The 21,890-nt window shown below is 42.8% G+C and overlaps 1 protein-coding gene across 1 annotated transcript in view; it reads right to left on the bottom strand.

The window, feature by feature from the left end:
• LOC139465712 (uncharacterized) overlaps positions 1 to 21,890 on the bottom strand; it is a 154,746-nt gene that overhangs the window by 56,220 nt on the left and 76,636 nt on the right. The window contains exons 51-75 of the mRNA XM_071247531.1: positions 21,442 to 21,586; positions 20,897 to 21,043; positions 20,360 to 20,635; positions 18,937 to 19,188; positions 17,850 to 18,152; positions 17,329 to 17,577; positions 16,421 to 16,642; positions 15,333 to 15,479; positions 14,961 to 15,076; positions 14,362 to 14,639; positions 13,063 to 13,352; positions 12,285 to 12,437; positions 10,913 to 11,116; positions 10,170 to 10,340; positions 8,811 to 9,093; positions 7,853 to 8,103; positions 7,550 to 7,687; positions 5,868 to 6,057; positions 4,951 to 5,132; positions 4,325 to 4,549; positions 3,627 to 3,964; positions 2,599 to 2,767; positions 2,046 to 2,207; positions 1,175 to 1,327; positions 214 to 393 (exon numbers count right to left, since the gene is read on the bottom strand). Coding sequence (XP_071103632.1) covers positions 214 to 393; positions 1,175 to 1,327; positions 2,046 to 2,207; positions 2,599 to 2,767; positions 3,627 to 3,964; positions 4,325 to 4,549; positions 4,951 to 5,132; positions 5,868 to 6,057; positions 7,550 to 7,687; positions 7,853 to 8,103; positions 8,811 to 9,093; positions 10,170 to 10,340; positions 10,913 to 11,116; positions 12,285 to 12,437; positions 13,063 to 13,352; positions 14,362 to 14,639; positions 14,961 to 15,076; positions 15,333 to 15,479; positions 16,421 to 16,642; positions 17,329 to 17,577; positions 17,850 to 18,152; positions 18,937 to 19,188; positions 20,360 to 20,635; positions 20,897 to 21,043; positions 21,442 to 21,586 — 5,224 coding nt within the window. The remainder of the gene's footprint in view (positions 1 to 213; positions 394 to 1,174; positions 1,328 to 2,045; positions 2,208 to 2,598; positions 2,768 to 3,626; positions 3,965 to 4,324; positions 4,550 to 4,950; positions 5,133 to 5,867; positions 6,058 to 7,549; positions 7,688 to 7,852; positions 8,104 to 8,810; positions 9,094 to 10,169; positions 10,341 to 10,912; positions 11,117 to 12,284; positions 12,438 to 13,062; positions 13,353 to 14,361; positions 14,640 to 14,960; positions 15,077 to 15,332; positions 15,480 to 16,420; positions 16,643 to 17,328; positions 17,578 to 17,849; positions 18,153 to 18,936; positions 19,189 to 20,359; positions 20,636 to 20,896; positions 21,044 to 21,441; positions 21,587 to 21,890) is intronic.

Genomic DNA, 21,890 nt, shown 5'->3' on the forward strand with positions numbered 1-21,890 from the left:
ACAGATGGTTACCTACCTCTGATCTAAGCTGCTCTAATTACAGATGGATACCTACCTCTGATCTAAGCTGCTCTTGTCTACAGATGGATACCTACCTCTGATCTAAGCTGCTCTGGTTACAGATGGATACCTACCTCTGATCTAAGCTGCTCTGGTTACAGATGGTTACCTACCTCTGATCTAAGCTGCTCTTGTCTACAGATGGTTACCTACCTCTGTCACATTGACCATCGGGGGCCTCCAGGCCGCTCTGGTTACAGTACTTCCCGGCTGTACAGATGATGCACCAGGTGACGTTCTGAGCTCCCAGGCTGGGCTGATAGTGGCCAGGATCACAGGGACTGGGGGACCCTGTGCCCTCAACACAGTAATGCCCAGTTGGGCAGCGGTCTCCTGGAAAAAACAATACTAAGGTGTCACTTCAAGCTCAGTCCCAGTCTCAAGATTTTCTTCCACCTACTGTACACCATCAAGTTTGTTCTTGGTAGATCGATGTTTAACACTACACTCAGCAATATTCCATCTGCTATAGGCTATACAATAAGGTTTGGTTTGTTTGTTGTTTAACGCCGCACTCAGCAATATTCCAGCTATATGACGGCAGTCTGTAAATATGCTATACAATAAGGAGTGAGTAAGCACTTATTGCCTTTTCAGCAATCCTGCAGCTATTTGCAGTGAGGCAATACAGTGGATTTAGCCTTATCATATAAGCCAGTAGTATTCATCTCTAAACCTGGAACTGATAACTCCGATTTATAGCACTACAACAATGAGGATGCAGTAGATGAACATGTGAAATACATTAGTAGGTGGAACATGGATCAATTCAGTGATCAATATTGTGAGCATGCATAAAGCATTAGATATGTTGAACGAGCCCTTACTATTTTCTACACTGTAATACATATTTATTCATAGCTATTGAAATGAGTGAGTGAGTGAGTATGGTTTTAGGCCACTTTGAGCAATATTCAAGCAATATCATGGTGGGGGGACACTAGAAATGGGCTTCACGCATTGTACCCATGTCGGTAATCGAACCCGGGTCCTCGGCGTGACGAGCCAACGCTTTAACCACTAGGCTACCCGACCGCCCCTTTGGAAACATGAGCCTATAGACTATGATGTATGTAGGACAAAGTGTAGAGTGATGGTACAGTGGGGAAGTTACCTCCAGTTCCAGTTGGTCTGTCTGTGGTTGAATTTGAATCACAGAAATATCCTGCCATGCAAGGTCCTCTGGGTGTGTCCATCATGTTGCTATCGCAGTACTTTCCATGGTCACAGCCCAGTGGCGCTGCACTGCCCCTTGGACAGTAGGTTCCTGGTGGAGGGAGGGTTAGAAGCCATGTAAACAATACGTAGGCAGTTTATTGTGCCAGATAAGTCTTGTTTCTTTGATTGTTGTTAATGCTGCAGTCATCAATATTCCAGCTATATGACATTGGTCTGTAATAATTGAGTCGAGTAGTTGGGATACGATGACTTATGTTAAACAAAGCAAGTGAGTCTGACCACCCAATCCCATTAGTTGCCTCTTACAACAAGCAAAGTAGCTTTTTACGACAAGCTAGGGTTGCTGAAGACCTATTCTACCCCAGATCTTCACAGGTGCTGCCACATAATGGCTGTCAAACATAAGGCTTATCCAGGATATGAAATATGTTTAACTGCTATTTAGTTTACAGATCTTTTCAAAATTTTGTCAGTGATTGAGGGTCTGAACTCAATTTGTATGTGTTTGATTTAACAAACTTAGTGACATAGAAGAAAAATACACAGGAAAACTGTTTGTAATTGAACAGTTTTTCTGATACTTATGAGGAGAAGGTATGAAACAATTCATACTTTGAATTTACCACATCTTCATTTGTATAATGTGATAATTTGTAAAAATGTGCACCCCTTATCTTGGGTACAAGCTTCAGGAAGAATTGCACATCTCCTATATGATGTTCAGTAAAACAACAAGTTGCTTCAGGTGAGCAAACAGTGATAAAAAAACTTTCTCATGTAAATGTAAATATTCCAAAAATAACTACCTGCTAAGCACTTTCCACCCTCAGGGCTTGATGGTGTGGGTAGGTCTGAGCCTGAGGTACAGTACCAGCCAGGATCACACTGGTCTGTGGGGGTGGAGAGCCCTGGGGATCCACAGTACCACCCTGGGGTACAGGGGCTGCAGGAGGTCAGGTTCCCTTGAGCTGAGGAAGGGACAAGGAATATTATCTTAAGAACTCTCCCAACAAAATCAATAATCACAAGAAAAGAAGCAATGGAGTTTAGTGGCAAGACAAGCATATATACTCATCTGGATTCAACATCCAAGGAGATTCAAATATTTTCATCACAAAAAGAGATCATAAGTATTGTTTGTTTCTTGGAGGGTACAAGTCATATTCTAGAAAATGGTTGACCTTTCAGCCATGCCAATATAATAATGTACAATGTTGAAACACACTGCCATGACACATAGTCCCTGCCTTGTGAAATGTCATGAAAAAACATCTTTCACTGTCACAGTCTCTGGTTACATTGACAATGACCCCAAGTCCTACAAAGACCATTGACAAGCAAGAAGTATACAAGTCTGACCTGTGAGGTTGTTGAATGTTCCCTGGGGGCAGGGGTACTGTATGTCATACTGTGTCCCATCCAGACAGTAGTAGCCGGAGGGGCAGGGCTTGTCGCTGTAGGTGGTGCTGTTGGCGATGCAGTAGTAGCCTGCGGGACACGTCTCACAGGACGCCTGGGTGTCCTTGTCCTGGAAGGGAAGGTCAAATTCAACCTCACATACACCTTCAACCCAACTTGCTCTGAGGGATTCTGATATTTACTGTTTTTACTTCTGGCTTAAAAACTCATATCATAGACACTATAGTCAAGAAATGTGATAAGCCATCACTCTCATATCACAGCAGCTAGAGACATAGATTGTTGGAAGTGACTTATATTTAACTGATAATAGAAAAAAATAAAGACGAAGAAGAGGCATGTTTGTACTGAAAGCAGTGTTAAAATACCTCTGAATTTACGAAAATATAACCTTTAGGAAAATCCAACGATTTTCACAAATAACGACTTTTTCACAATTTGCCTATTATTTGTCTGCTTGTAATAGTCTGGACTAATGCGATTTTATAGTGCTAGCCCACTGAGATACCATGCTGCAGTTTAACATGAATACCCCACTCAGACACAGTATACTGACTCCCAGCCGACCAGTCCAAGTTTTAGCCCCTAAATGCCAAGCACCAGGCAGGGTAACAACAAGTACCATCTTTTTGTTTGACACTGCCAGGGATCAAACCCCTAAAATTTTGTTCTCTGGGCGGACGCTCTGTCACTAGACCATGGAATTCTAGATAGTGAGTGAGTGAGTATGGTTTTCGCTGCTTTTAGCAATATTCCAGCAATATCATGGCGGAGAACACCAGAAATGGGCTTCACACATTGTACCCATGTCGGGAATCGAACCCGGGTCTTCAGCGTGACGAGCGAACGCTTTAACCACTAGGCTACTCGACCTCCCTGGAATTCTAGATAACCCCCACACTAGGATGATAGTAACTCCCATACATCAACAGTTATAGTGCTAAGATTGCTCCGCAGAAAACACATACCTGGTATGTTCCAGCCTCACAGCCATCTGGGATGACTGTAGCTCCAGGACACTTGTGTCCAATAGGACAGATGCCACCTGTACCAGTATGGCTGCCGGTGGGTGTGGGGGTGTCAACGCCCGTCGTGCAGTAGTAGCCGGGGCTGCAGTCGCCAGTGGGGGCAGTGAGGTTGGTGGTGTCGCAGTATTGTCCCCCTGTGCATGGCAGACACTCGGACACATCGAGCAGACCCAGCATGTTGCTGTAGGTTCCAGCTGGACAGGCTGTCCAGTTCCGTCCGGTCCCAGCTGGACAGTAGAACCCACGTGGGCAGAGTCGATGTCCAGAGGTGGAGTTTCCTGAAAGGAAAACATACAATATAGCAGTGTTCACATTACATCTTGTGGAATCGGACATTTGCAAAATAAGACCAATTCTTTTCTACAAGTCTCTTTTTGATTGGTTTACTTTCCATCTGATTTTCACATACAAATGAATGAGTGAATTGTGTCTGAAGTTTTGGAAATACTTTAGTCACATCACAGAGTGACAGATAAATCTGAAACTAAAAGTGATGTAGGTCACAGATTACCACTTTGGTGAAACCCACAAGCATATGCCAAGGTTCATAATCAGGATCCAAACCATCAGATCATATCATAATCAGGATCCAAACCATCAGATCCTATCACCTAGGGGACACCACTCCTGGGTCTCACCTGCAATGACTTCTTCAGGTACACAGTAGAACCCTGCAGGGCAGATGAGACACTGGTCGGCCTGGGTAAAGTTGGTGTAGGTTCCGGGATCACATGGGACGGGCTGACCACTCCCTCCAGGACAGTGCAGACCAATCGGACATGGGGTCTCCACAGGGTTTCGGACATGGTCCCCTCCAGGACAGTAGAAGCCTGGGTCGCAGTCATCCACTGGTGCTGACAGACCTGTGCAACACAGACCAAGTGTCATCACTCCATGTACCAAATCATCTGTGGTAGCCATGATAGCATGTACATAAGAATAAGAAAATGTATTTTTTAGAGTAAATATATCATTTTTACTTATCCTGACTCATACTTATTACTCATTTGTATGAGTCAGGATAAGATAAAATATATATTCATCTTCTATTAGACAAGATTACAGATTGAACTAATTTGTTATGACAGATCAATGTCTAATTCCCCCTCAAATCATTCTTAACCGTAACAGCCGATATCTAAATAGCATTTAGATGTATCAAATATATTGGGGGTATAATTAACCCTCTGATATTTATGGTGTCCAATATCATAAACTTTTCTATTTACACAGTGAACTCTTCAACTAAGAGAGAGATATTTACCTGTGTCGTTGCAGTATTTCCCTTCATCACAGTCTGTGCACTGAGTAACATTGGCTAAGCCCTCTGTATTGGTGTAGGTTCCAGCGGGGCAGGGGGTCGGGGCTCCGGAACCCTGGGGGCAGTAGTTCCCGATCGGGCAGATGGCTTGGCGGGAATGGTTAGAGCCCAAGACACAGTAGTAGCTGAAGATGAATCATCATTACAATCATATCTCCCTTCATCATCAATATTTACATCATCCTTACCTTTGTTGAAGAGTGAATACGGCTTTTTATTACCTACGAGGGCAAACATATCGGGGTTCATAAAAATCATATGTGCCCTAGAGACAACAGTGTATTGTTTCCGTCATCTAGATGTATTCTGACGTGAAGATGGAATGATGTCACACTAGAAATGACATCATAGCTGATGATTGTTGACATCATTCTACATATAGTGGTTCTGCTGCTGCTATGACTTGCTGTCCTTATAGGTAAACACTCAAATTTGTCTAATGTATGTAGACATCTTCTTCGGTAATAAATGGGACATTATAATGTCATACTATGTTTACAACACTCCTCTATATATTGCCCCTTTTAAAAAGCTTTTCAGTTGGATCTTGGCAGGGAGATACTAATGTGGTTGGAAAGCCCAAAGTGATGCAGATGGAAGCATGTTAACTAGCATTGGCAAATGATAAAAGTAACATAGAACCTGAAATTCGATGCCACAACTTGGCATCTAAGGAATTCAACTATGAGTTGAATTTGCCAATCTGACCTACTGATGTTGCTGCTAATATAATAACTGTCTTTGTTCAGTGGCTATGCTATATATAGTGTGAGAAACATGTTTTGGGATATTTTTTTTTATGATTTGCAAATTTTCAATGACAGATGACATTCACAACCAGAAATGTGACGAGTTCTCACCCTGCTTCACATGGTGCACTGACTTCAATCATGCCAGTATCCTCACAGTACGCGCCTGCTGTACACAGAGTACAGTCCCCTTCCTTCTCCAGGCCAGTTCGGTTGTTGAACGTCCCCTTTGGACAGGGGTAGGGGTCTGCTGTGCCCTCCACACAGAAATGGCCGACAGGGCAGATGTTTGCGTCTGCTCCTAAAGAAGGGAGAAAGTTGTTTAAGGGGGTGAATTTGGTTTATCGCAGCTTTGAACAATATATCACTCATATCACTTGAAATGAGAGGAAAGCCCAAATTAATGCATGTCATATACATTTTACCACTTTTGCAAAATCCACAAGCACATGGGCATTAGATCTAAACAACAGCTTTTGTTTTACAAAGGCACTGAATGACAAGATGAAACAAGGCACAGAGTGAGATGGGTTCACTAATACCCTGACCAAGACTCCAACATATTTCAAGATCAAAACATGAAAAAAGCAATATTTTCTCAGAATCCAAGTTTGAAAAGAATCTAAGGAGCAGTTTCCAAGATATAGGCTACACAAAAATGCCCTCGGAAGGATGGATGGACAGATGGACAGACAGACTTGGCATAACTATATATCCCCGCCCTTCTAGGACTCTCCCATTGGCATAGAAAGTGTTCAGCAAGTTTGAAAAGAATATATGCAGTAGTATTCAAGTTATGGGTTGCACACAAAAATGTCCTCAAGAGGATGGACAAGACAGAACAACTACCGTATATCGCTGTGTATAAGGCGACCCCACATATAAGACGACCCCCCTGTACACGCCTTCAAAATCGACCCAAAATCCTATACTCTGTGTATAAGGCGACCTGGAATGAAGCACATCACAAGTGCGCACACAAACCTTTTATATGCAATCAAAATATGTTTATCTTGCAGGGTTTTTTCTACGATGATTGGTCGCGTGTGTAACTCCAGCACATGTTGCCATTTTGTGTTTACACGGTACGACACCCAATTGGTGCCCGTAAAATAAAATTCATTTATGAAGTAATAACATAAGAGACAATGGTGAGTAATTTAATCGCAAATTAACTATGTTGTAACTAACTAGGCTTATATTTGCTTCACAATTCACGTGTTTATTCCACAATCACTTATTCACACTGTCTCAAACAGTTGTTAATACAACTGTAACAACAGCGCAAATTGATTTCAGCTTCACCGGTTATCACATGTTAGGTCACATGTGCAATATGCAAATGCTTACCAGTACTTCCGGCTCTCTACTCACGGATGTTGATTGTTTTACCATGTCAGCTGGTTTGACAATCTGCATCGAGGCGAGGGTCATTTCAACTTTATTTGCAGAAATTATTAAACTTTATTCAAGGAAAAGAGATACAAATCATGTTTATGTATGGAAATAGTTATTGGAACAGTTATTTAGGATGAAATGCGAAGTTTTATTGTCAAATGCTGGGCTGGCTATCGGACGCCAGTTGACATCGCCAGTGGAAAAAAATGTGAGATCTTCGACTCCGTGTATAAGACGACCCCCCTTCTTAACCCCCTCATTTTAGGTACGAAAAACTTGCCTTATACACAGAGATATACGGTATATACCCAAACCCTTTAGGTCGGAGGTATAAGAAACCAACAACAATATCTCCTCTTTCATACATCAATATCTGTACACATGGTGATTGTTACCTTGATCTGGAGCAGAGATGTTGGCATACTGCTTACAGAAGTAGCCAGCCGAGCAGAGGTTGGTGGGCTGGGTCATGCCTGGGCTGGGACAGTAGAACCCTCCAGAACAGGGGGAACACTGACTCTCCATCGACAGGCCTGCAAAACAAGCAGCAACACTTCCACTAAACACCATAAATCAGTCGACAAATTCTAACAGCACCACCCCAAAAATTTAGAGGCCCATAGATGTCATTCAAATTATTACCACAAACCAATATAATTTAGGGATGAGATGGATGATTTCAGCATTGACATTGTTACCAGTGAGGTTGTTGTATGTTCCCACTGGGCAGGGGAACTCCTGATTGAAGCGTGTTCCTTCTGGGCAGTAGTACCCCATGGGGCAGATGGTGGTGGAGTTGTCGAGGACGACAATGCTCATGGTGTTGTCACAGAAGTAGCTGGCAGGGCAGGTTTTGCAGGAAGACTGGATTTCCTGGTCCTGGTAGGTTCCGTTCTCACACCTGATGGCGGCGGGGCTTCCCTCCGGGCAGTAATGGCCCACGGGGCATCTGGAGAAAGGGGTTGCATTTAGGGGGACTATTGCCACCATGTAGTTTTTGTAATTTGTGTACCACTACCTCAGTACTATTTTGATGCTCAGATGAGTAGCCTGCCCTTCTGATAATTTCCTTACTTTGTGAAGCATTATGTTGAAGCCTAACAACTTGATCCATTTATAGACTCACATAAAGTTGTGAGTGAGAATGAGTGAGTTGGGTTTAACGCCGCATTTAACAGTATTCCAGTTATATCGCAGTGTGTCAGCTTAATGTGGGAGGAAAGCCTGAAGTGATTCAGGTCTCAGACGTTTACAACTTCGGTGAAACCCATGAGCACAGGTATGGTGCTGACAAACCTAGAAACATAATTGGGGCCAACAGGGATTCGATTTCTGGCGTGCCCATGGGGCGCAACTCTGCACAACTAATCGCAACGCCTTAGACGGCTGGGCCACCCGTGACTCCATTAAGTTTTGAACGTAGTCTGAACAGAAACTCATAAGGTATATCTTGGCCGAAAGCTGATGTTGTTTATAGTAAATGTCATTCAGTGGATAAGCATGGGAATCTAACATAGCAACTTGCCTGTCATTTTTTAAAACAATTTAACACAACAAATTATGAAATGTTCCTGTTTAGCAAAAAGTAAAATAACAGAATCTTTGCTTTGAATACTTAAAATTAATCCCTTATGATCTTCCTCTCATGCAACTCACCTTGTATCATATGGGGTGGATGAGTTGTCTCCCCCTGGGCAGTAGTATCCAGCGCTGCAGCTCCCCACAGGGAGTTCCAGCCCTGAACCTGGACAATACATCCCTGCTGTACACAGCTTGCAGTCTGACTCAGCATCCTGCTCTGTGACATTCAGGTAGTATCCCATCATGCATGGCTGCTTGGCTCCACTTCCTTCAGGACAGTAATGGCCGACAGGACAGATGTTCCCAGTTACATCATCAGAAGGGGTTGGAGATTTAGCTTGCAGGGTACAGTAGTAGCCTATTGCAAAATAAGAAACAGGTCAGTGCGGGGCTATTATTTAATCAATAATATATTAGATATACCCCAACATCATTCGATCAAACCTGTGGATGACAGTGTGAGCACTATGGTGTCCATAGATGAAGACTTACAAGATCATCCAGGTTGAAGGTGGTCCTCCCACCCATGTAATCACCATTTGTTTGTTTGTTTGTTTGTTGTTTAACACATCACTCAGCAATATTCCAGCTATATGACAGCTGTCTGTAAATAATTGAGTCTGGACCAGACAATCCAGTGACTGATATGAGCATTGATCTAGGCAATTGGAAAACGATGACATGCATCAACGAAGTCAGCGAGCATGACCACCCGATCACGTTAATCGCTTCTTACGACAAGCATGGTCACCTGTTATTGTTAGCATGGGGTGCTGAAGACCTTTTCTCTACCCAGATTTTCACGGGTCCTGATCACCATTCAGTGATGAAAGATTAACATAAAAAGAAGGCAGACGATCCAAGGGTGATATTTAATCAGGGCCTCAAAATGGTTTGTACTTCTCAGGGATTGAGAAAAGAATGAATTTCAAACATTGTACTGATGTGGAGAGTCGAACCCAGATTATTGTCTGTAGAAAACACTGAATGTAGACACTAGCCCATGTATGCACCCAAAGTCTCATTGAGCATTACATAGATCATAGATACCATAATGGTATGGAACATATACTCACCACCAAAAGAAACATGAATACCATACATGTAGGTTAATATAGGAGGACTTACTCATATTCAAGAGATATCAAATCGGTTCGATGCACAAACGATCATACAGAATGCATCACATGTGACATCATAGATCCATGATTTGTCTTGTGCAGGATCAGTGTGTAAAGTCGGAAACTATGTGCAGAGTATTGTGATAAGAATAAAGTAACTCTGTGGGAACATTTGACTGTCAGTTTTACACAGTTAGTACACATTGGAAACATCTCTTCTTAACGTACATGCTTCTCTATATGTTTCTATGGTTTGAACATCTTTTGGCGGTGAGTATATAATGGTAGGGGCAGAATACAAACAAACACTGACCTGGAGTACAGTTCCCAGTGGGCATGTCAAGTCCGGCAACCTGGCAGTAAGTACCTGGGTCACATGGTATTGGTGCGTACGACCCGAGTGGGCAGTAGTCCCCGGGCTGACACTCCCCACCCTCAGGGGCCACGGGGCTCTTTGAGGTGGAGTTGCTGGTGCAGTACCAACCTGGAAACATTCAAACGTGTCAAGGCAACCTGGCCGATCTGTTTTATTGCAGCTGAAGGATTGAAGTAGTTTTCAGGCAATGCCTTTTGAATAATTGTGCAGGTGGCCTACTCAGTTTAGATCACAAGGTGTGTTAAATGTTGTCAGGATTTCCTTCAATTTGTCACGTAGCAGAAATTGAAATCAGGTCTATGATGTGGTTAACAGTGAGTGGGTATGGTTTTATGTCACTTTTAGCAATATTCCAGCCATATCACGGCAGGGGACACCAGAAATGGGCTTCACACATTGCACCCATGGTGTAGTTAACAAAAGAAAAAAAAACCAGACCAGGCTATTCAACCATGCCCACATAAAAGTGAATACATAAATTCCCTTGATGAACCATCTACTGAACCATCTACTAAACACTCCTCTTCTTCACTCTTCTTCAAACACTGTATGTAATCTATATGCAAAAAGCAATGCATATTAAATCTTACTGACTTACACATTAACAGATATCTGACAAGCTGATACATAAACAATAGCAGACCCTATTAAAGAGGTGTCTCAACACGTTCCACACGAACCTTCATCACATTTCCCGGTGGGGAAGCTGAGCCCATCAGTCTCACAGTACTCTCCACCTGGGCAGGGGAGACAATCCATGACATCCCGTGCCATGGTCAGGTTGTAGTAGGTTCCGGCAGGGCAGGGGTACTTGTGTGCGGAGGTGGTGCCGTCGTGGCAGTAGTAGCCAGAAGGGCAGGGGGTGCTCCAGTAGTCGTCTGCTCCTGGAGAGACGGGAGACAACAAGAAGTTAAGGTACAAGTGATTTGTAACATAGTGAAGTTTGTCATAGTTACAACTTGTTGCCAATGTTTGCATTGGTTTGTTCTGACTATCCATGAACTGTTAAAGATGAGACATTGTATGTATAGAATGACTTGACTGCTCATATAATTAAGTGCCCGTCTTACCTTCCAGACAATTAATGTCTTTATTCAGGCCACCCACAAATAAATAAGTAGGGGTGTCACAATATTCCTACCTCACATATCCAGCCATGTTGCCATAGTGTCGTTACAAAATGACACGTATATCATGATATGCAACCTATGTTGTTTGGTTGACATTCGACATGTTCAATGCGGCCTCATGAATAACAGATTTAATTGCTATCAACCAGTAAACAGTGGAATCTGTCCAATTCGGACTCGGTTGGGACGATGTCCGGATTACACAGAGTATAAAAAGCCTGGTCTGGTCCAGTCCAGTCCCTTTAAGACAGTTTCTTTTCAATAGTAAATTGGTTGTTGGGACCGTAATGTTATTCCGAAGTGTAAAAAGTCTGAATTAGAGAGTTGTAGGACAGTTTGAGTAAAGATAATTTATTAAGAAACTGAGGATAGTGGAGAAATTTAGCCATTTCATCGAAATCCGAATTTGACAGAGTCAAATTTAGACAGATTCCACTGTATACATAATTGGTTGGTTAATCCAGGCTTGTGTTTATAGTATTAATCTTTCTTTCTCTGTTGTTTAACGCCACACTCAGCAATATTCCAGGTATATGACGGTGGTCTGTAAATAATCGAGTCTGGACCAGACAATCCAGTGATTGACATCATGCGCATCGATACACACAATTGGGACGGCGACAAGTCAGTGAGCCTGACCACCCGATCCCATTAGTCGCCTCTTACGATACGCATAGTCGCCTTTTACGGCAAGCATGGTGTGCAGAAGACCCCGGATCTTCATGGGTCTAGATTGAGCATTTTGCTTTGTGATAGGTGGTAATACAAATTGAGTTGGTATCAAGCAAGTTATTACAAAACTTCGTAAACAATACCTTTTGAATATCAATACATAATTAAAAGATGGGTTGGCATATTGTGCATTGTAGGATTGGGTATAAATATGTGAATCATGACACCGTTGATGAGCAGCAATCATTACCTTCCAGACAGTAGTACCCAGCTGGGCAGGTGTAACACAGGGCCAGGCCGGTGATGTTGCTGTATGAACCGGGGCCACACGGGATGGGGTGGGACGTTCCCTGGGGGCAGTAGTGACCCAAGGGGCAGACACCTCCCACTCCAGTCTCAAGACCTGGGGAAACAAACACAAAGCATCAGGTGTTGCTCCATACAAACAAAATGTCACAGCATTAATACCATGTGTAGTGAATTTCAACAATTAAATTTACAGTGTATGGTGTGGAGGAACTATGTTTATAAATTACTATTGAGGATCAACATCAAAGTTTTATAAAGAGTGTGAGTGTGGTTTATCGCAGCTGTGAACAATATTTCATTCATATTATGGCATGTCAGCCTGAAGTGGTGGTGAAGTCAGATGTTGACCACTTGACGGTGAGTAAGTTGGGTTTCGAACCCACAATCATAAGTTTCTGGCGTGCCCATGGGACGCAAGTCAGCACAGCGAATCGTGGCGCCTTAGAAGACTGGGCAACCCGTGCTCACCCACTTCGGTGAAACCCAAAAGCAAGGGTTTGGTGCCAACAAACCTTGACCCAAAATCAAGGCTGACTAAGATTCAAAACCATTTTCAAAGTATGCCAAAAGAATGCAACTCTGCACAGTGAACTGCAGTGCCTTTGATGACTAGTCCACACATGGCTCTGAATATTAAAATCTCTGAACAGACGAGAGACAGACATACAGATGGAATCTGGACAGCATCTGATCCATGTAGGACTTAAGATATCACAAACCTGCATCAGCACACGATCCAATAACAACTGCGGAGTTGTTTCCACTTGGTCTGGCACGGTCAAGGCCATATTCACAGAAGTATCCCTCATCACACTGGCCAGCAGGAGCAATGGCCGCATGCTGGTTACAGTAATAACCACCAGTACACTGCTCACACTGGCTCTCATTGGCCAGGCCGGTCGTGTTGCTGAATGTTCCATGTGGACATGGCTGCCAGTTGATGCCTGTCCCTTCAGGGCAGTAGTAGCCTTCAGGGCATTCCTGGACCAGGTCACCCTTGATACAGTACCTGGAGGAGCATTACAAGGACGCATTATTTCTGAGGAGTGTAATAAATTTTGCTAATGAACACTTTGGTGCAGTAGGGTGCGAAAAAGTGGGCTACACTAAAGTCTTGTGTTCATTGTAATCTAAAAGAGTGAGTGAGTGAGTTGGGTTTTAACGCCACTTTTAACAATATTCCAGTTATTTCGTGGCATGTCAGCTTCATGTGGGAGGAAAGCCCGAAGTGATGCAGGTCTCAGATGTTTACCACTTTGGTGAAACCCATGAGTATGGGAATGGTGCTGACAAACCTAGAAACAATCAGGGCGAACCGGGATTCTAACCCACAATCATAGGTTTCTGGCGTGCCCAAGGGACGCAACTCTGCACAGCGAATCACGGCGCCACCCGTGCCCCTGTAATCTAAAAGAAAGAAAATGATTTCAGTAAGAGAGTGGTTGAGGTTTTGTATATTCCAGCCATGTCATGACAGGGGACACCAAGAACACACGTTCTAGCCATGATGTGTGGAACTGATACCAGACCTTCAGTGTGACAAGGAAATGTCTTAACAAGGTACACCATTTTCTTAACAATACGCTTACCGAATGTGACACAATAAGCGCCCTGCTCTAATAAGCGCACACGGTGATATTTACTAATATATTTGCTGGTGAACAATCCCAATTAGAACCCCTTCCGATTGATCAATGTACAAAAGACTTATTTATTTGCAATTAAATTCTGGAAAAATATGTCTGTCGTATATAAACATTTCAGGCTGTCAGCATAAACCACAAAATTTATCTTTCACCTCTGTTTTTATTTTCACCAAAATAACATTCTATTAAGAGCCTCCTATTTCTAATTTTAAGAGCGCCCTGGGCGCTTATTACGTTGAATACGGTATCTGGACTGGTGTTTAAAGGAGTAAGGACTAGGAGTCACGTTATGCTCCTTGAGATATATCACAATCAGTGGCTTACTTTCCTCACAACACAGAGTTAATAACAAGTTGAAGTCAGTATGCTTACCATCCATCTGGGCAAATGTAGCACTCAGAGGCCATGGTGTGGTTCATGTAGGTTCCGTTGGCACACGGCACAGGCTGTGAGGAGTTGAGAGGGCAGTAGTGTCCGACAGTGCACACATAGTCGGAGGGTCTGGAAGCATTCTGACCAGGTGGGCAGTAGAACCCTGGCTCACATGCTCCAGAAGTCAGGTTAAGGCCGGCCAGGTCACAGAACTCACCTTCTGTACAGGGAGTACAGCCATCGGTGCTGTTGATACCAGTGTAGGGGTTGAACGTACCCTGGAAAGAATTGAGACATTTCAGAAAAAATGTCACGACCAATACCTGCAGCTGACAAAGGCTTTGCAATCAGAAATGTGCTTCACACATTGTCCCCATTTTTGGAACCTGTGTCTTCAGTGTGACGACCAGACGCTATAACCACCGACCGCCCCATTTGTACATGTAAGCTTAATATACATGTTAACTATTTTACAAAAAGTATATAAGTCTGTTTTTCAGATTGGATCAATCAATAATATCCAGGTGAGAATCATTAGAATCAGAAATTGTCAAAAGTGCAGATCCGTTGGCTTTGAAACAGACAGAACATCACACTACCTCTGGACATAGTTCGGGCACTCCAGTTCCTTCAGGGCAGAACCTCCCTTCTGGACAGATCTCACTTGTCCTTGAACTTGACCCCACAACACAGAAGTAGCCAGCAGAGCATGGTCCTGGAGGAGAAGCAGACATGGTACAAGTGAATACACAAAATCACAGTAGATCTTGATAAGAAATTTGACATTTTGTTTCTGAACCAAGGTGAAAGAGCATGGATCAGTCAAGAGAATAATGTTGACAGACTGGAAATTAGCAACATCAAATTTGGAGGACATTTAATGGACAAAAAAATGCGTAAAGACATCCTTAGAAACCTAATCAGGGAAGACAGGATTCAGTGTATTAAAGACAAGTATCTTGCAGAGTTACCTTCTGTATCGGTAAGTCCTGGAGTCTCACAGTACCGCCCTGAGAGGCACTGAGTACAGTTGGGTTCACTTTCCAGACCGTCCGTTGCACCAAATGTTCCTGGTGGGCAGGGCACGGGGTCCGCAGTACCTTCAGGGCAGTAGGAGCCTGGGGAGACAATAACAGAAGACATCAGCAATATGCCAACCATGAGTGAGTGAGTGTTTGTTTTCTGTTTAACATCTTCCTCAGCAATATTCTAGCAATATGATGGCGGTCTGTATATAAATGAGTCTGGAACAGATAATCCAGTGATTGACACAATGAACATCTTCACACAGTGAGTGAGTGAGTGAGTGAGTGAGTGAGTGAGTGAGTGAGTGAGTGAGTGAGTGAGTGAGTGAGTGAGTGAGTGAGTGAGTGAGTGAGTGAGTGAGTGAGTGAATGAGTATGGTTTTTACACCGCTTGTACCTGAATTTTGCAATATCATGGCCGTGGACACCAGGAGTGAGTTATGCTAATTGTACCAATGTTTTTTTTGCCATTAATAAACAAAAGAAGCTAAAAACAAACTGAAAAGAAACTGAGTCCGTAACAGAATGTCCATAACTGTATTTCTAGTTACACTGAGTCTGGACCAGACAAACCAGTAACAACTCGTCCAGACTGAAAATCACTCACAGTGTATAGATTGTCTGAGTTTTCATCATTCTCAGCAGTCATTCCAAGTCAAGCATTTAAAAAGGGATCCATCAGGATGATCACTGCTTCTATCTGACTATTGTTTGTTTGTTTGTTTTGTTTCTTGTTTAACACAGCACTCAGCAATATTCCAGCTATATGACCGAGGTCTGTAAATAATCGAGTCTGGACCAGACAATCCATTGAATGACATTATGAGCATCGATGCATGCAATTTGGATACGATGACATGCATCAACCAAGTCAGCGAAAAAAAGAAGAAAAAGTCAGCGAGTCTGACCACCCAATCCCGTTAGTCGCCTCTTAACGACAAGCATAGTCGATTTTTACGGCAAGCATGTTACTGAAGACCTATTCTACCCAGGATCTTCATGTGTCTATCTGACTATTGAGGCAGTGAGGTTACCTTGTGGGCAGACGTCAGCATCTCCAGTCTGGTTTGGTGTGAGGTACATGGCAAACCGCTTACAGTAGAAGCCAGCAGCACAGAGAGCCGTGGGCTGTGACTGTCCAACAATGCCACAATAGTAGCCTCCAGAGCATGGTGTGCACTCGTTACTTGACTTGAGGCCTGTCAGGTTGTTGAAGGTGCCGAGGGGGCAGGGGTACTGGTCGCTGCGCTGGGTCCCTGGAGGAACACATCAACAGTCAGGGGGTGACAAATCTAGACACAATCAGAGCTAATCTGGAATCGCACCCATGAACATAAGTTTCTGGTATGCCTGAAGGATGCAACTCTGTAAAGCTACTTGTGAGCATCTTAGACACTTATTTGAAGTCAGATTCTGTGTACTTCTCTGGCTACGATATAAGGAACAAAATGTCTGTCCAGTAGGACCAATAAGTGTCGAAATTAACTTGTCCTTCAAAAACTACTATAGACAAGTATGGCCTCTAACTTTAGGTACAGAATGTCCTCTTCCATTTCTGCTGACAAATGGTGAAAGACCTAAAGAATGGACTTTTCATACTGTACCCATATTGTCTTTGGCATATAAAGCGAACACATTACAAGGCTACCTTACCTCACAAAGTTTTACAGTACTTTGCAAAGTGAGATCTAAGACAGAAGAATTTGACAACCAATAGCTTTACAAAACACTAGTTTGTCATGCACATGAATTTCCTTTTGATGTAGTTCAAATTTCAATTGGAAGGGTATATTATTAAGTAACTTTTGATTTCCTCCACAAAATACTATAAATATCCATTAAATGAGTTGCTTGTAGGAAATCTAATGTTTGGTGAAAATAGGTTCTTGAAATTCAATTTATTAATACTTCAAACATTACATTTCTCAGTGAACCAACTCACCTGCTGGGCAGTAGTACCCTTCAGGACATTTGATGGTGTCGTTGACGTACACGACACCGTAGCTGTTGTCACAATAGTACCCCTCAGGGCACTCGTCACAGGTGGACTGCCCTGTATTTTCCTGATAGAAGCCACTGGGGCAGATGGTAGGGGAAGCACTGTGTTCGGGGCAGTAATGGCCTACTGTGCAGAGGTAGGGATTAGGAGTTCTCTCCCCTTGGGGACAGTAGTATCCAGCACTGCAGTTTCCTGGTACAGTGAGATTTAGATTTTTTGCGTTTAAATGACTAATATGCAACAAAAGAATGAATCGATGTTGTTTTACATTGCATTCAAACATATTCTGGCCTGTTATCAGTCATAGGCTTTACAATCCAGTGATTGACAGCATGAGTAAACATCCAATGATCAACCAGATCACATTTTAGTTAACTATTGTTACAATTCTGATTGGAAAGTAAAAATCAGCAAAGCCAAAAGTAACAAAGTGTTGCCTAGGGAACACAACGCCAGCAACTGACCTGATGTGAGAGTTAGATTGTAGTCTCCACAGTATTCCCCGAAGGAGCAGGTGACACAGTCCGCAGGGTCGGTGTTGTGGGTGCTGCCGCTGTAGGTGCCAGGGCTGCATGGAGAGGGCGCTGCTGATCCCGACACGCAGTAGTAGCCTGCAGGACACAGGTCTCCAGTTGTGCCGTCAGTGGGCGTGGCGAGTGTTGCCTTCAGAATACAGTAGAAGCCAGCAGTGCAGTTGTCTGTTGGAGCAGCCAGACCAGCGATGTGACAGTACTTGCCCCCGGGGCAGGCCTGAGGGTCTGAGGAGCCTGAAGGATAGGAAGAATTCATTTAATGTCGATCATAGATTTGCAGCAGTTTCCTTCCTGTTACATCTTGGAGGCTAGACCACTTCTTACCTTGTTTCATGCATAAGCCTTCCTAATAACGTTGAAAAGAGTTAACAATATATTAAAAAATGTATATATACTGTTTGAACAAAGTGATCTTAATGATACAAATGTCTTCATTAACATATATAAAATGGCTACGCAATAAATCACGAAGTAAGTAAAGAACAAAGCGTGGTTTATGTCACGATAAAACATTGTTTTATCATGACATCATTTCTGGAGATTCGAACCTGCGCTCGCAACTTGATGATGGCGTAAATTTAACATTAATTTTGAGAGGGCAGTGTCTAGTGAGTTGTTCCCCATAGATGTAGCTGGGCTACACAGATAAACAGTGGTTGAACGATCGCACCCAAAAGTGGGAGAGATATGACAATTGGTATTTGAAGAAAAGGTACAGATAATTGACACAAAGATTGTGAGAATATGGGGGAAATACCAAACTTAACCCACCTCTTCGTAAAATGGACTTGTCAGACATTTCCGAGGACAAATTCTATTCAGGGAGTCATCATTATTAAAATTTGGGTCAACATTTTTAAGCTTGTACATTTTATCATCATCCTTAAAGAGGCTGTAAATAATGTTGACATCACTTATAAGAAATATATGACGAGTGTTGTTTATCGGACAATATCCACTAATAGCAATTAATGATCGTCTTAGAGCTAAGAACAAGGCCCATTACTCGCTGTCTCACCTTCAGGGCAGTAGTACCCTGCCTGGCACTGTCCTCCACTGGTGGTGGTGTTGGGGGAGTCGGAACCCCCTGAACAATACCATCCCTCACTGCAGTTGCCGGTGGGTGCAGTGTTGCCTTCACCCTGGCAATACTTGCCCCCGGGGCAATCCAGGCAGTCAGTAAGTTCTGTGGCTTTATCCACAGGGTTGTATGTGCCAGCAGGGCACTTGTACTGGGTGTCAAATTCAGTGCCATTCACACAATAGTGCCCTGAAATGAAATAAAAGAAGTATTTGACATTTTCTGAACAGTAAAATTAGTTCACTGCTGCTCTTTACAACATTCAAGCCACATATCTTGACAGCAACATCAATAGTTTCATACATTGTGTCTAATTGGGGAATGGAACCCGGATTTTCAGCATGTTCAGCAAACACTTCAACTACAAGGCTATCCACATGCCCATTGCCTTATTCACAGCAGCAAAGTACATTAGCACACAAAGCAGAAATAATCAAACAAAATGGAGAGTTCATGTGAGGGAGTCCATGGGTGAAACACAATACTAAGTTAAATAATTTCTGTATGCACAAAAGAATATTATCCTACCCAAAAGGGTGAACATTTAGAAGCTTGTATCTCAAAGTTACATGTACTGTTTAACTTTAGTATATCCGCTTACATGAAATTCGGACACTCATAGCTCTTTCACTGTTGCCATATTAAGTTTACATGTTGTTAATAAAAGTTCATGAGTGAGTGAAAGTGTTGCTGTATTCGACATAATAAGCGCCCAGGGTGCTCTCAAAATTAGAAAATAGGGGGCTCTTATGAGAATAAAATGTAGGTGAAAAAAGATCATACATTTTGTGGTTTATGCTGACAGCCTGAAATGATACAAAAGAAAAGTCTGTGCGTATTAGACACGACAGATATTTTTCGAGAATGTAATTGCCCATAATATGGGGTGCATATAACACACAAGTGTGTATTATACACAAATACATTAGTCTTGTGTACATTGATCAATTGGAAGAGGTGCTAACTGGGATTGTTCACCTGCCAATATATTAGCAAATATCGCCGTGGGGGCTTATTAGAGCGGGGTTCTTATTATGTCGAATACTTTAGGTTTAATGCTGTTTTGAACAGCATTTCAGTTATGTCACGGTGTGCCAGCTTGATGTGGGAGGAAAGATGGAAGTGATGCAGATCTCAGATGTTTACAACTTTGGTGAAACCCACAAACACAGGTATGGTGCCGACAAAACTGGAAACCTCACAGGGCAATCAGGGATTTGCACCCACAATCATAGGATTCTGGCATGCCCAAGGGACTGAACTCTGCACAATTAATTGCAGTGCATTAGGCGAATGGGACCCTGGGACACGGTTAACAACTTTCAATGGAACATGATAAGTGTAAGGTTTCATCACTGACCCGCTGGACAGGGAGAACTGAGGAACTCTGATGAGTTGGCGAGACAGTAGTATCCCTGGGGACACACGCTGCAAGCCTCCATGCCGATCCTGTCTGCGTAACTTCCTGCTGCACATGGCAGGGCCTTCTCGCTCATCTCGGGGCAGTAGTAACCAAGCGGACACACACCACCGATGCCCTTGTGGAAGGCCTGTTGTGGGCATGTGCAGTTGACGGCAGTGCTGTCATTACTAGCTCCAGGCATGGGACGGTCAACTCCAGATGTGCAAAAATATCCTGTAGAAACAACAAGACTTGTTATGTTCATATTCATAAATATCTTCTCATCTCAGTCTGTGCTTAAGTTGTTACCTTTGCACCTATAGTGGTATATTTATACAGGTGTTAAATGGAGGATAGGCTCGAAACATTGACATTCCAAGCAAGTTTGATTTTAGTTGTTCGAACATTACTTTGTTTTTTAGGCAACAAAAGTTAAGCTGTAGATCAACCTATGTTTCAGTTTTTGTTCTACGTTACTACAAAGAGACACTGTACCTGCGGCACAGTTTCCAGTGGGTGTGGTGAGGTGCTCCCCCATGCAGTACTGCCCTCCCAGGCAGGGCGTACACTGTGACAAGGCATACAGCCCCTCCTGGTCTCCGTACGTCCCGCTGGGGCACGACATCCAGTCCGGACCAGTACCTGTACATAGGAAGTCATCATTAACACCTCTTACAACTTTAAAAACCAACAACCCTATAATCAACGCTGCTTCACCTTAATTGATAATAAAGAAATTAACATGTACAGTTATATATATATAATATTTTTCTTTGTCTTCTGGAAGAGCCTTTGCCAAATTTTGCAAAACAAAAAACATACTGTTTTAAATTAAAAGTGTTTCAACCCAACTAATCAGAAGTTTTGTTTCTTTAATTAAGATTTTTTATAACAGAAAATAAAACCTGTACCCTTATGATAAACACACAACTATACACACTATATTAATAATTTCAAATCTTAATAATATTCTGAATTGTGAGTCTTCACATTATACCAATATATTGCTTAAGACTTAACTAAAAGCAGATATAATCTACCTTCTGGACAATAGTATCCTGCAGGGCAAGGCTGGGCATTGAGGGTGGCGTTCTCTGGTTGGACAGGGAGGCAGTAGAAGCCCTGGGGGCAGGGGGAACACGCTGATGCTCCCGTGTGGTTGGTATATGTGCCGGGGGAACACTCCTGGAACGTAATATGGTGGGCATGAAATATTTTACCATAATCATAAAAGGATTAACAAACCATTGTCATCACCATTCTGACAGAAGCTAAACTTAATCTCGTTTTGTCATAGTTGAACCTTCCTCTTGTCACAGGTTCAAACTAAGCAGACCTTGCGATTACCTGATCCCCATGTCAGTCATCTCTTAATATCACAAAAAAATACTGACACCTACATAAAGCTGCCCCAGAACTTCCATTGGGTAAAAAGTTGTTACTCATTTGTCAATCATTTGATATCTTCTCATTCCCAATATCAATGCTT

The sequence above is a fragment of the Haliotis cracherodii genome, unplaced genomic scaffold (genome assembly GCF_022045235.1).
Source record: "Haliotis cracherodii isolate W230 unplaced genomic scaffold, xgHalCrac1.p SCAF_18, whole genome shotgun sequence".
Taxonomy (NCBI): domain Eukaryota; kingdom Metazoa; phylum Mollusca; class Gastropoda; order Lepetellida; family Haliotidae; genus Haliotis; species Haliotis cracherodii.